The sequence below is a fragment of the Lactuca virosa genome, chromosome 9, assembly GCF_052849685.1.
Source record: "Lactuca virosa cultivar CGN04683 chromosome 9, Lactuca_virosa_CGN04683_v6, whole genome shotgun sequence".
In the NCBI taxonomy this organism is placed as follows: Eukaryota; Viridiplantae; Streptophyta; class Magnoliopsida; order Asterales; family Asteraceae; genus Lactuca; species Lactuca virosa.
This window is the reverse complement of record NC_136434.1, coordinates 54,229,459-54,243,421: the sequence shown is the minus strand read 5'-3', so window position 1 is coordinate 54,243,421 and position 13,963 is coordinate 54,229,459. Positions and strand designations below refer to the sequence as shown.

The 13,963-nt window shown below is 37.2% G+C and overlaps 2 protein-coding genes across 2 annotated transcripts; both read left to right on the top strand.

The window, feature by feature from the left end:
- Positions 1–6,000: 6,000 nt before the first annotated feature.
- Positions 6,001–8,531, top strand: LOC145137065 (Pyridoxal phosphate (PLP)-dependent transferases superfamily protein). Its single transcript, XM_079071209.1, has 2 exons — positions 6,001–6,281; positions 7,261–8,531. Exons 1-2 carry the CDS (start codon positions 6,030–6,032, stop codon positions 8,410–8,412), a joined length of 1,404 nt encoding a protein of 467 aa, XP_078927335.1. The 5' UTR covers positions 6,001–6,029; the 3' UTR covers positions 8,413–8,531.
- A 1,560-nt stretch (positions 8,532–10,091) lies between these two features.
- LOC145141236 (GDT1-like protein 3) lies at positions 10,092–12,550 on the top strand. Its single transcript, XM_079074543.1, has 9 exons — positions 10,092–10,299; positions 10,406–10,474; positions 10,926–11,057; positions 11,162–11,260; positions 11,371–11,443; positions 11,542–11,627; positions 11,746–11,829; positions 12,080–12,139; positions 12,232–12,550. Exons 1-9 carry the CDS (start codon positions 10,222–10,224, stop codon positions 12,418–12,420), a joined length of 870 nt encoding a protein of 289 aa, XP_078930669.1. The 5' UTR covers positions 10,092–10,221; the 3' UTR covers positions 12,421–12,550.
- Positions 12,551–13,963: the final 1,413 nt, after the last annotated feature.

Below are 13,963 nucleotides of genomic sequence, written 5' to 3'. Positions count from 1 at the left end.
GCTCAAGGTTGTGATTATATCCCTTGGGCTGTCGGGCATGCCGAGAATGGTAAGGAATGATTTTGAGGACGAAATCGAATTTAAGTGGGGGAGAGTTGTAACACTCGGTTTCGAATCGTTTCATTGTTTGGGGTTGTGGCTGGGTCATCAGTCATCATAAGGCTTTGGGTCTTAGGGAAGAAAGGATTTGGTCCTTTTTGGATGTGGGTATTATAGTCTAAGTGATCTGGGTGTTCGTTTGTGTTTCAGAGCCCAAGGGTATAATCGTAATTTGATATCTCGGTCCTTTATGAATTTTGGGTTTTTGTTCGGAAAGTTCTTAGGTAGAGGTGATTTTATAGAAGCGTAGGGCTTCTCGTCACCTTTCCGTCGATATAAAGTTCGTTGGAAACAGACTTATATCGAAGAAGTTATGGCCTTCGGAAGTTTGGTGGTTTTTGGGGCTTAGGCGGGTACGCGGGGCGTACACAGGTGTAAGCATAGCGTACTAGTGAAAAGGGCAGTACGCGGGGCGTTCTTCGGCATACGCTGGGCGTACTGATCAGGATGGTCGCGGGTGCTCTATGGAGTACGCTGGGCGTACCATATGTAAGATGGGCGTACTCCAGTCAGACCTAAACCCTATTTTAGGGTCTTGGACCCTATTTAAGCTCCTTATCTCATAACCTAACCCTAATGTCTTCAAACTCCATCTCTCTAAACCCTAGAAATCGACCCTTAGCCCCCATTTGAGTGATTCTTGAGCTTCAAAGTGATTTATGTGTGTTTTTGGTGCTTGAGGAGGAAGAAAGAATTTCTTGAAGAGTCATTGTTTGATTTGGAGCTTTTGGATCCAGGCTTTTTTCACCTAGATCTAACTTTTGGAGGTATAAAGTCTCAACCTTGTCAACTCTTTCTTGTAGATCTAGCTAGGTGGCACTTTGTTATGATTTTGGTCCCTTTGTGGTGGTTCTTGTAAGTAGAAGTTACTCCAGAACCTCTGAGCTTCATTTTTGGCCTTTGTTGGGGTTATGGAGTCATAAAGTTTGGTTCTTGATGAGTATAAACCTCCCATGCACAATTTGGTAGTCTTTTGGTGAAGTTTGGGACTTAGGGTTTTGATTTGGGTCCCATTAAGTCATGCTAAGTAATAAAGTCAGGAACTTTATGACTTAAAAAGTCCCTCTGAATCATATCTGGAAGTTTGGAATAAGGTCTTAAGGTATTTAGAAGTTCTTAAGACATTTTGGAATGATTTTGACCTTTGAAGTTCATATTTGGTGTTGGGCTTCAGTAAGCTATGCAAAGGTTTAAAGCCTTCAACTTTATGGATCAAGTCACTTATATTTAGCTATTAGGAGGTTTTGGACGTCTTGGCTTAAGGGATTAAGATGTTTTTAGGTTGGATGTGGGTAGGGTCAGTACGCGGGGCGTACCTCCTCATATGCGGGGGGTACTAGGATTCTTGGGCGTACGCTTAGCGTACCCACTAAGTATGCGGGGCGTATTCAGTCAGATGAGATTTTGCAGTTTGGGCCTCAAGTTTGGGCTTTCCTTTGGGCTTGGGTGTTTGAGTTCTTAATGGGCCATCTGAGTACAAGTGTTTTCGGTTAGGAAGAATGGTTGGGCTTTAGGGTAAGGCCCATGTAAGGGCCTACAATTTGGAAAATTAGGCCATATTTAGGCCTTGGTAGATTATTTGGCCTTTGAGTCTTTCAGATTGTAAGTTTTGGCCTTAGTTTTGGACCAAGCTAGGTTAGGGGTAAAATGGTCTTTTTATCCTAAGTATGGATTTATGATTATGGATTGGAACCCAATTGTTAATTGGGTGTTGTTTTGATATTGATAGTTTGGGGTTCGGTCAACCGACATCCAGATATTTATCCGCGGGATTCAGCAGTGCGAGGTCAATCTTCTCACTATATCCATAGGTCGAAGGCACCAATGTCAGCCCATTACGTGTTATGTGGAATGCTAGTTGTCTCTGTGATACTTCCATGAAAGACCATGGGAGAGCCCATGACACTTGGATATCAGATCATGGGGGAGCCTATGACATTCCAGGCAAAGACCATGGGGGGGGGGGGGAACCCATGATATTCCAGGTAAAGACCATGGGGGAGCCCATGGCAACTATATGTATGTTGCATGATATTCTGTGGTTGTATGTTATGTGGTATTTTTAGGGAACTTACTAAGCTTTGTGCTTATGGTTTTCAGTTTATGTTTCAGGTACTCTGGTTTTCAAATGGAAGGGCTCGGGATGATTGTAGAACACACACCACATGTTTCGACATTCTGTGAATTACTCTGATTCGATGATGTTTTGTTAAAACTTGTTTACCTTGGTTTTATGGGAAAGATATGTATTAACAATTTATTAATCTAAAAACAAAATATTTTATGTCATGAATTTTTGGGACGTTATCGTTTGGAAGAGGTTCCATGATGAGTTGGGTACTCGTCTGCATTTCAGTACGACCTTCCACCCGCAGATTGATGGCAGAGCGAGCAGACTATCCATACCTTGGAGGATATGCTTCGGGCATGTGTATTGGATTTCGGTGGGAGTTGGGATACGTATCTCCCTTTGGCAGAGTTTTAGTATAACAACAGTTATCACGCCAACATTGATCAACCTCCTTTTGAGATGCTCTATAGGAGGAAATGCAGGACCCTGATATGTTGGGGTGAGTTCGGTCAGCAAGTCATGAGGAGTACCAAGTGGTACTCAAGACTACCAAGTTGATCCAACAGGTTCGGGGTAGACTCCAGGCAACACATAGTCGGTAGAAGAGCTACGCCAACAAGCACCGATCAGATCTAGAGTTCCAGGTTGGGGATATGGTTCTCCTAAAGGTGTCACCTTGGAAAGGTGTCATCCGATTCAGTAAGAGGGGCAAGTTGGGCCCTAGGTACATCGGTCCTTTTAGGGTTTTGGCCTGGGTGGGCCGGGTTGCTTATCGCTTAGATCTTCCCGAGGAGCTTAGTTAGATCCATAACACATTCCACGTATCTTAATTGCGGAAATGTTTAGTGGATGATTCCATGGTGGTTCCATTGGAAGATATTCAAGTGGATGATCGTCTGAATTATATCAAGATACCAGTGACGATTCTTGACAGAAAGACAAAAACCTTGAGGAACAAGGTTGTGGAGTTGGTGAAAGTTCAGTGGCAGCACCGCAAGGGTTCAGAATAGACATGGGAGACGGAGGACGAGATGAGGGAGCACTACCCAGAGTTATTTGGGGTAGCGGTCTTCAAGGACGAAGTCTGATTCAAGTGGGGGAGAATTGTAACATTTGAGATTTGGTATGTTTCCCTTTTAGCCCCTTAATGCAAAATTTCTATCTTTTTAGTCCCTATCTAGTACACGGGGCGTACTCTATGAGTACGCTTAGCTGCTAGCCCGTTTTATGGATCACGCATGTACCCACGTATGCTGGGCGTACGTGGGAGTACGCACGGCGTACACAAGGCTGAGGAAACCCCTAATTTTTAGGGGTTGTGCCCTATTTAAGCAACCTATATCACCTTTGGACCTTCTATTGATCAACCTCTATCACTCTATACCCTAATATCGAAACCCTAAGTGTCATTTGTGAGTTTTGAGCTTGAAAGTGAGTTTTGGTGGTGTTTTGGTGAAGTAGAAGAATAGAACACTTAGAGGTTGCTTGGGAGTGGCTTAAGCTTGTAGATCCAGGGGCATCTTCATCTTAGCATGCCATTTGAGGTAAAAAGATCTCATCTTAATGGATCTTTGTGCTAGATCTAACTTAGGGTGCTATTATTTCATTTTTGGGTCTTTTAGGTCATATTTGAGATTATGGTCTACTTCAGAATCCATAGAGGTTGGATCTTAACACATTTTAGATCCATTGCCCATAAAAATGCAACCTTGATGAGTTATTTTGGTCCATGCATGAGTTAAGTTCTTTTTTATGGTTCCTTTTGAGTTTTGGGTCATATTAAGTCATGAATGGGTGTAAAGTTGCCAACTTTACGTGTTAATTCACCTTCTAGAATTAGATGTGAGAGTTTGGTATGTTGACTTAACCGAATAAGTGCTTAATGAGTTGGGTTGGCTGTCTGCGGAGTACGCGGGGCGTACTCAGCTCGTACGCTGAGCGTACTGGCCCCGGAAGGAGCACACCAAGCGTAAGTCTGAATACGCCCAACGTACTCAGCTGTTTGACTTTTAGGTTGACTTCCTCGGGTTTGGGCCATATTTTGGGTTTTTAGGGTTTGTGCCTTGTTGGGCCATTGGACTTCTGATTTTGGGCCATGGATAGACTATGGGCTTTCTTGGAATTAGGTCAATGATGGTTTTGGGGCCCAATTAGAAAGTTGGGCCATATTGAGCCTGTGATGCCATTTAGGAATTTGGGCCTTTTGAACAAATAGGTTGGGCCTTGGTTTTGGTCCAAGTAAGAAAAGGGTAAAATAGTCTTTTACCCTGGATATGGGACAAGTAACTTAGATTATGGATTATGGGTTGATATCTGAATATTAATGGGATATTATTTGATGATGTTAGCGCGAGGATTTTCCAGATTAGCAGACCGAGACTTTTCTGAGAGATTCAGCAGCTTGAGGTGTGTTTCCTCACTGGGTTTAGCGGGTCGAAGGCACCAACGTCGGCCCATGGTTTATTATGTTTAGGATGCTAGTTGTATGTGTGACTCTTGCATGTGTTATGTGTTTATCTGTATACCGGGCGAGGCCTGATGATTATATTGTATGCTATTTATCTTTGTGATTTTTTTATGTGTTTATATATTTGTATGTATACCTGGCAGAGCCCGATGCCAGGCGATGCCTGATAACTGACGGATCTGTTCCGAGCGAGGCTTGATGCAAGGCGGGACCCGATAACGGGCAGGGCCCATTATATGTTTGATATGTATGGTATGTGATATTTTGGGGAACTTACTAAGCTTTGTGTTTACGGTTTTCAGTTTATGTTTCAGGTACTTCTGGTTCGAAGGGGAAGAGCCCGAGATAATTGTAGTGCACACACCACATTGTTCTGTATTTTATATTACATTGATGTACTTGGATGTTATTGATACACTTTGATTCACCATGATTTCTATGATGTTGTTTTGGATAATGATTTTATTAATTTAAAAATCGAAATTTTTAATTTTAATTTTTAGGACGTTACAGTGTCTGAAAAAAATTTGACTATTTTGTTTCCTCTTCTTTTCAATAAATAAACTCCGGAGTAATGATTTTCCCGTTTTCTTTCATTTCTCTCATTAAATAAAATTCTAGAGAAATGTGTAAATAAAACAAGAGAACACACTTCATTCTCTTTCTTTCCTTCTCATCCTAAAAAAATCTTAGGAACACAACTTTCTTCTAATTTTCTTTCATTTATTTGCTTAAAAAAACTCAAAAACAAGACATTAATGATGACCCTTTCCAATATTATCATCCAAGAACTATAAAAATAAGAACTAAAAATGAAAATTAAATCCATCATTTTTTTATAATCACATAAACGATCTAATATAACTCACTCTATTAGAGCGTGTTCGTCACACAACGTTTGAGAGCTTCTAGCTTTTAAGAAAACACTAGTAAAAAAGAAAAAACCTCGTTCGGCGACAGAAACGTTTAGCTTTTAATCTAAGGCTATTAGGTGTGGGCAACGGTATTTCATGTTATTACATGTTATAACATGACGTGGGGGTGGTGTTCCCCATGTTATTATATGTTATAACATGGTGTTATAAGGAGAGAGATAGAGAGAAAAAAATGAAAAAAAATGATATGATTGGGTGTTATCTCCCGTTCCCGTTACCACATCATAATAACACAACATTTAATAACACCAACCGGGGGCGGTGTTCCACTGCGTTTTTAGGCGTTTTTAGCTAATGCCCAATCCTAGCCGTCTAAACAAAAGGCTCAAAAATCAAAAGCTAAATCAAACGCTACCACCGGTTAGTTTTGCCGAACCAAACCCGACCCGTGGATCGTTAACGCTACCAAACAGGCTAGAAATGAATCATGTCATTTCCCTTTCTCTTCGCTTCACAGATGCGCACATTCAACGCACCTGGACGGCTGGATCTTTCCACTGAAATGCTTCTTCTTCCAGCGTGCTTCAGACCTTCACTTCGAATAACCCTTTTTAAACCCTTTCTGTGGACCAACATTGCTGCGAAGAATAAGAGTAGCAGCAGCCTCTCTTTCCCAATTGTTAGGGCATCTTCCGTTTCAACCTTTTCCACTGCAAGCGAGGCCACTGTTATGGCGCAAGATGGACCGATCAATCAGCATCCCTTGCAGGTTCGTTCAAAATACCCACTGAATCTGCGTCTTCGATCTAGCTTTTCGATGTTTTTGATGTCAATTTGTATTTGCTCATCGCTTGTTCTGCATGTGCTTGGTTTAAGGTTTTGCAGAAAAGATGAACTTGGAAACGAACAATTCTGTTTAAAATATCAAATAATAAGGTTTTGCGATTGTGTTGTTCCCATATTGGAAAAGCTAATAATCTTGGAAATGAAATTGAGGTGTGAAATCACTCATGAAAGTTGATTTGGGGGATTAATGAATTTAGGAGCATTCTTGGTGGTAAATAGATGTTTCTACTTATATATTTTTTAATAATCAGAGTTAGCTAGTTATCTAGATGATGCTTTAAGACATGTATTTTGGATCCTCAATACATTTCTTGAAGAATCATTTAGATACTTAGCTGCTCAAATTTTGTGCAATGACCATCAAATATTCTTTTTTCGCTAATGATAATTTAATTATGTTCATAGATAACTGGTATTTCATGCAGTTTCCTCTGTTATATGCTATCCTAGATTTTGTGTTTTAATACTTTTGTAAGGAGGTAACTATTGTTGACACCCTGAAAATTGAAAACAGAAGCTTACAAATATAGCTTTAGGACATAATATTAGGTATGGTGTTCTAGGATTATTGTCATGAAAGTAAATATGTATACTGTTTTCTCTTTTAAGTTTTAACCTAGGCTTCTTCCTCACTAGGTGTAGAAACCACCCTTCATCTCACCATATTTTCTTTTCTCTCTCCCACACGCAAATCCAAAGCTAATCCCATGCTATGCCAGTGATTCCAATTAACCACACATTCTAACCTAGATAGCGTTTGGTTCGAAGGAATGGGAATGGTGGAAATTTGTTCTAGAGGGATTGGAATGGAACTGAAAATGGTCAACAAACACCACCTACAACAACTATACCACATAAGACCTTCCACAAGAAGAAGTAATCATTTGTTGTTTTTTTTACAGGTGGCAAAGCGGTTGGAAAAGTTCAAAACCACAATCTTCACACAAATGAGCTCACTCGCCATCAAACACAATGCGATCAACCTCGGCCAAGGCTTCCCGAATTTCGACGGTCCAGATTTCGTGAAAGACGCGGCAATCCAAGCCATCAAAGACGGTAAAAACCAATACGCACGCGGCTACGGAATCCCCGATCTCAATTCCGCCATCGCTTCCCGATTCCAAAAAGACACCGGAATCACAATCGACCCGGAAACCGAAATCACCGTCACTTCGGGGTGCACCGAAGCAATCGCCGCAACCATCCTCGGCCTAATAAACCCCGGAGACGAAGTCATACTCTTCGCCCCTTTCTACGACTCATACGAAGCTACACTCTCAATGGCCGGAGCTAAAATCACCTGCATCACGCTCCAACCTCCCGACTTCGCCCTCCCTCTCGAGAAACTCAAATCCAAAATCTCGAAAAACACACGCGCGATTCTTCTCAACACCCCGCATAACCCAACCGGAAAAATGTTTACAAAAGAAGAACTCGAACAAATCTCGTTGTTATGCATTGAAAACGATGTTTTGGTTTTTAGTGATGAGGTTTATGATAAGCTCGCGTTTGAAATGGACCATATTTCGATCGCGAGCTTACCCGGGATGTATGAAAGGACGGTGACTATGAATTCCTTGGGGAAGACTTTTTCGTTGACGGGGTGGAAAATCGGGTGGGCGATCGCCCCACCGCACTTACTATGGGGAGTCAAACAAGCGCATTCATATCTTACGTTTGCGACGTCCACCCCGATGCAGTATGCCGCAGCGGTAGCATTAAATGCCCCGGATTCGTACTATGAGGAGTTGCGAAAGGATTATAAGGGTAAAAAGGAGATTTTGGTGGATGGGTTGAGGGCGGTTGGGTTTAGGGTGTTTCCGTCAAGTGGGACTTATTTTGTGGTGGTGGATCATACTCCTTTCGGGCTTCCGGATGACGTGGCGTTTTGTGAGTATTTGATTAAGGAAGTTGGTGTTGTGGCGATTCCTACGAGTGTTTTTTATTTGGATAAAGAGGAAGGGAAGAATCTTGTGAGGTTTACGTTTTGTAAGGATGAGGGGACTCTTAGGAGTGCGGTTGAGAGAATGAAGGAGCGGTTGGTCAAGAAGTGAGGCTGTTATATTATGTTATGTTATGTACTTTGGGTGACCGTTAGTTTATGACCTACATTGGAGTTTTATGAATAAAATGTGGTGATTTGAAAATAGTCAAATACATCTACCTTTGTTAACTATGGCATTTATATGATGATACACTTATAACATAAGTTTTTAGATGTTGATTTGAAAATACATCTTAAACAATCTTCTTCATTAATCTTTTACCTATTTGACTTGTTAGAAATAAACTATAATCAAAATCGACTCATTTATGTAAGTTTGGGAGATCAACGAAACAAGTTTTGAGTAAAGGACTTTGAACTATTTTCGAAAAGTAAGAGGCTCAATTGTAGGAGGGTTTTTCTACTAGTGCTAAAAGGGAAAGAGGAGCAAAAGGATAGATGTGAAATTGAAGGTAAAACTTGAGGAAAAATAATCATTACTGCAAATGTGGATTTGGGTTGATTAGAAGTATTAAGCAAACTTGGTTAAGAAAGATCAAGCTAGTTTAGAATATTTTTTTAAATTTGAGATAAAATCATCTTTTGAGTTTTGTTGTAAAGTTCTGATTTTGATAAACCGTTAAATTTACTAGTGTTTTGTTAGCATGATGTTAGACAAGGATAAGGGTTGCATATCATATCATGAGTTTGTGCTTAGATTGATAATCTAATTATCGCAATTTGAAATCTTAGCAATCAAGTGTTCATGTGGATTTTGACTACCTAAATGTCTCAACTTTTAGCATTTTCAAAAAATGCCCACCATTTCCAAAATGGCAATCTCGGACTTCAATGATATAATTTGATTTTTTTCCTCGTACGCATCAATACTTTTTAAAAACATTATTTATCCATTTTGAAATGTTTAAAATCATGTTCTTTTCAACAAAAAGTCACATTTTATGCCTTGTATTGTATCTATTTCCGATTCGTTATGTTTCCTTAAATTTTGTTAGATTTAAATACAAACGAAATATTTTCTCGAAATTTCGGATTTGTTAATCAAAATTTAGACATTTTCTTGAAAATTTGGAATAGTTTTTCACCTGTCCAGAATCCGAAATCTGAAACTTTAATCTAAAATGTCATTTTCATGTCATAATTGTACACTTTTAGTTTGACATATAGTTTGTAGAAAATAAGCCTGAAATGCTTCATATTTTCTGACATAATAATCATCTTGGTAAAACCCAAAACAGTTGGGTTATTTCTTCATATTTGAAAATTTCGGATGATCACTTCTGTATAAATAAAAAGCTTTCAAATATAGAGAGTAACATCATCCAACTACCAACTATTAAGGAGGTGTTTGAGAGTGCTTTTGAAAATCATATTTGACTTTTTGAAAAAGCCAATAATTTTTGGTTTTTTGGTTAAAAAATTAGTATTTACCAAACTCTTTTTTAACTTATTTACTTTTAAAAAAGTTAATAAGTTAATAATAAAATTTGAAAAACATACCAAACAACCCCTAAAGAATAACATAAGTACGAGTAACATAAGAAGTTGATAGGGGCAACCAAGTCTAAAATTTTGGTAGAAGTACAAAACAAACCAAGTCTTTTCAACAATCTTTAATTCTTTATCGACGATACGGAGAGTGAAATCAAAATTCATCAAAGGGGTCAACTTTCCTTCGCATTTCCGTTATGTGGTAATCAACCATACGCGCACACCGACCCAGCTTATATACCTCGCCAACAACTTAACAATATCTCCTCATTCACAGAAATGCAGCACTAGTTGCATTTCTTTCTACTCCGATCTCATCTCTAATTCTTCGTAGATCCCCCTCCGGTCATCCTGTAGTAGACAAATCATGAATCCGCGTGCAAATCATGGTTTTGTCATTCTATTCCTCTTCGTTTTCCTCGTCGCATCTCGCGTTTTCGCTCAGGTATATTCTTTATGTGTTTTCTTGATTCGCAATTGAATAGGATATGAGCCAAAGCTATCCATTGCGGATAATTGATTTGAATTCTGTTTATTTTTGTTGATTTCAGGATGTTGCCGGTGATAATGAGAAGGAAGACTCAACCGGATCCATTATAGATCTAGGTCGGCGTAGCAAAGTGAGTATACAAAACCCTATATTTTTTTTATATGGTTGTAATTACATTCTACTGATATCACATGCGTCTATCAAAAGACATGATTAAAGTTGAAAAAATTAAGTCACTTCAACATAAAGGGAATTTGGGATCTAGAGGTATAACAGTAAATTCAAGGTCATATAGCTATAATATTGTTATTTGTGAACTGACTTGAAACTGTTAAAACCCTTATACACTGGAAACCCTTCTGTTGAGGATGAGCAATCAGACACATATGAACTCTTTCAATACTAATTTATAAGTTTCCTCTTTCCTGTGTTTATACTTTATAGTTGGATTTCAGATTTTTGTTTCTTTATGTTATAGAAAGTTTTAGATATTTAACTATATGCCAGTCTATGTTGAGATTTCAATAATATTCTAATTGTTATTCATCATACATCTTAATGCGCGTATTTACTTTAAACAGGTTGTTGTGGAAAGAATTAAAAACAATGTCATAGGTGACAAGATTGATCCACAAGCTGTACTAAATTTGGATCCTGGTCTTGGTGTTTTGGATGCATTTTTTGCCAGTTTGTCAATGATTCTTGTCAGTGAGGTATGTTCTTTCCCTATCCTTTTTTATAGGCAAACATAAGTTTCCACAAATGTTTATTTCTCAAAATTACATAACCCAATATTCCATTTATTGCTTCCATGTAGATTGGAGATGAAACTTTTATTATAGCAGCTCTTATGGCAATGCGTCATCCAAAGTCAATTGTTCTATCAGGTGCACTCAGTGCTCTGTTTGTAATGACTGTAAGTTTGCTACTTTTCTTGATACCCTTTTCAAAAGATAACATATTTTATCCACAACACTAATTGCAACAATGAAAAATCATATTAATTTGGTTTTACTTGGTATGTAGATACTTTCTACAGGGCTTGGTAGGATTGTTCCAAATCTGATATCAAGGAAACACACAAACAGTGCTGCTACAGGCATGTATTGAGTATTGACATTTTTTATATATAAAGTTAAAATTTCATATAAAATATAAAGATTGTGAGACATCTAAATTGTTTTTTCTACAATGCAGTTCTTTATGCCTTCTTTGGGCTCCGGTTGCTCTATATTGCTTGGAGATCAGATTCAAAAGCATCTCAAAAAAAGGAGATGGAGGAAGTATGTTTTCTTTTTCCCCATTAAGGGTTATAGTTTCTATATAAATTTAGGCTTTACCTCATTATTAAGTACTCAAAAAACATTCCAGAAATCTGATTCTATTACAAAATATATGCAGGTAGAAGAGAAATTAGAGTCTGGACAAGGCAAAACAGCTGCCCGCAGATTCTTTTCTAGATTCTGTACTCCTATTTTTTTAGAGGTATGTTCAGCCTGAATATTGTTTTTTATTTCATCTTTTCATTTAATATGATTACTTATTAGTCTATGAGGAGCTGTTTCTTTTTAACTTAATGGACTTAATAGAGTAATCACTTAATATATGAACGCATACATGACAGTTTCTTTTTGACTTAATCTGGATAAAATGACTTAGTGTATTAAGACACTAACCTTTTACCTATCTTCTTTTTTACTGATGATAATATTTTCACTCTCTTCTGTGGTTGCAGTCATTTATACTGACATTTTTAGCAGAGTGGGGGGACCGAAGCCAGATAGCAACTATTGCTGTAAGATTTTTCTTTTCCCTATTAAGTGTTGTTTGGATAAATGGTGCTTAAAAAGTATCTGAGAAAATGAGTTTTGTGGTTGGAATTTGCAGTTAGCGACGCATAAAAATGCAGTTGGTGTTGCATTAGGGGCAACAATAGGTCACACAATCTGTACATCAATAGCAGTAATTGGGGGAAGCATGTTGGCATCAAAAATTTCACAAGGCACGGTTGCCACAGTTGGGGGTTTGCTATTTCTTGGTTTTTCTCTCTCATCTTACTTCTACCCTCCTCTATAACCTCGTGTAGTTCACTTTGTTTTATTCTTTTTGTATTATTATTAGTTTATGTAAAACATTATGTTGATCGATATTTTGACCCATCAATATTCAATAGTCAAAACAATGCACTTGTGTTGTGTGCATTATATATTGTTGGCCACTTCATCTATAAAGGATAATTCAAATTGGATTGCAAGAGGTTTTTCATTGTTCAAGACGATCAACCTTTTGCAGCTAAAAAATTTGGACCTTCATATATGTCATTAAAGGAATGATATGTAACATTTCACTACAATTGGCAAGATCCTCTTGATCATACGCTCTAGGATATGCATATTCATATATAAGTTCAGGTTAGAGGTCATCAATAAATGTAAAGGATCATTACCTTGTCCTTGCATTGGATCACTCCCACATAATTGACTTGCAATAAGGCAGACACGGTTTAACTTTAGTATGAATCCGTTTTCCAAATCCAACACCTCAAATCAAACAAAAAGTTGTTAATGAGTTTCACAAAGTGGATGGAGAAAAGGATATTTGGGATGAAGATGTTCGACCTGAAACATCCTGAATTAACAAACTGAATATTAGAAAATGATATTTTTGATGGAGATGTTTGAAATCGAAAAATGATAATTTAGTGACTTTTGAAAATAAAATAACGGTGTCAAAATCGAAAAAAAATAATAATGTACTGACTTTCATGTCACGCCAACATACCATATCGACACTATTTTCCAACTCAACATGGCAACCGAGTAACCTGAGTCGAAATTGTCAATATTGAACAAAATTATAAAATGCAATGTTCGATTTAGAACAACAAAAAAAATATACACTATCAAATTGAAAGATAAAAAAATACAATTCATTTTGTTATTTACCCTTACATCAAGTGACAAAATACAATACATGTTTCTTATTTTTTTTTTTATCCTCACCATCTTATGTGTTATATACAATAAAATCATAAAACTTCTTCCCAACTAATTTGTAGGGGTTTAAAATAACATTAGCCTTTCGTAAAATTACGTAAAATAATTACGTAAAATAAAAAGTATTTAGGTTTTTTTTTTTAAAAGAAATCTCTAGGAAAGTCTCGTTATTTTGAGAAAATTAAAGATTAAGTCCCGAAAATGTTGAATAGAAAAGCTTAAGGAACTGACAATTTTCTTCACTTTAACTTTTTTTGATACGTTCAACAGGTCATGAGACCAAATCGTTATTTTTCCCAAAATAATTAGACTTTTCTGCAGATTTCCTCAAAAAAATTTATGTAATGTATAAATGTTTTTTTATATATATATTTTTACGTATTTATGTATTTTTTTTAAAGTTTTTATGTATTTTAAGTGCATAAACGCATATATTACGTCTTTATATGAATTTGTAAGTATTTTTATGTATTTTTACGAATTTGGTATATTTTTCATGTATTTATATATATTTTAAGTTTTTATATAGTTTTTTTTACATATTTTTATGTATTTTAAATGTATAAACATATATTTTTTTCTTCGTATTTATAAGTATTTTGATGTATATTTTTTTACATATT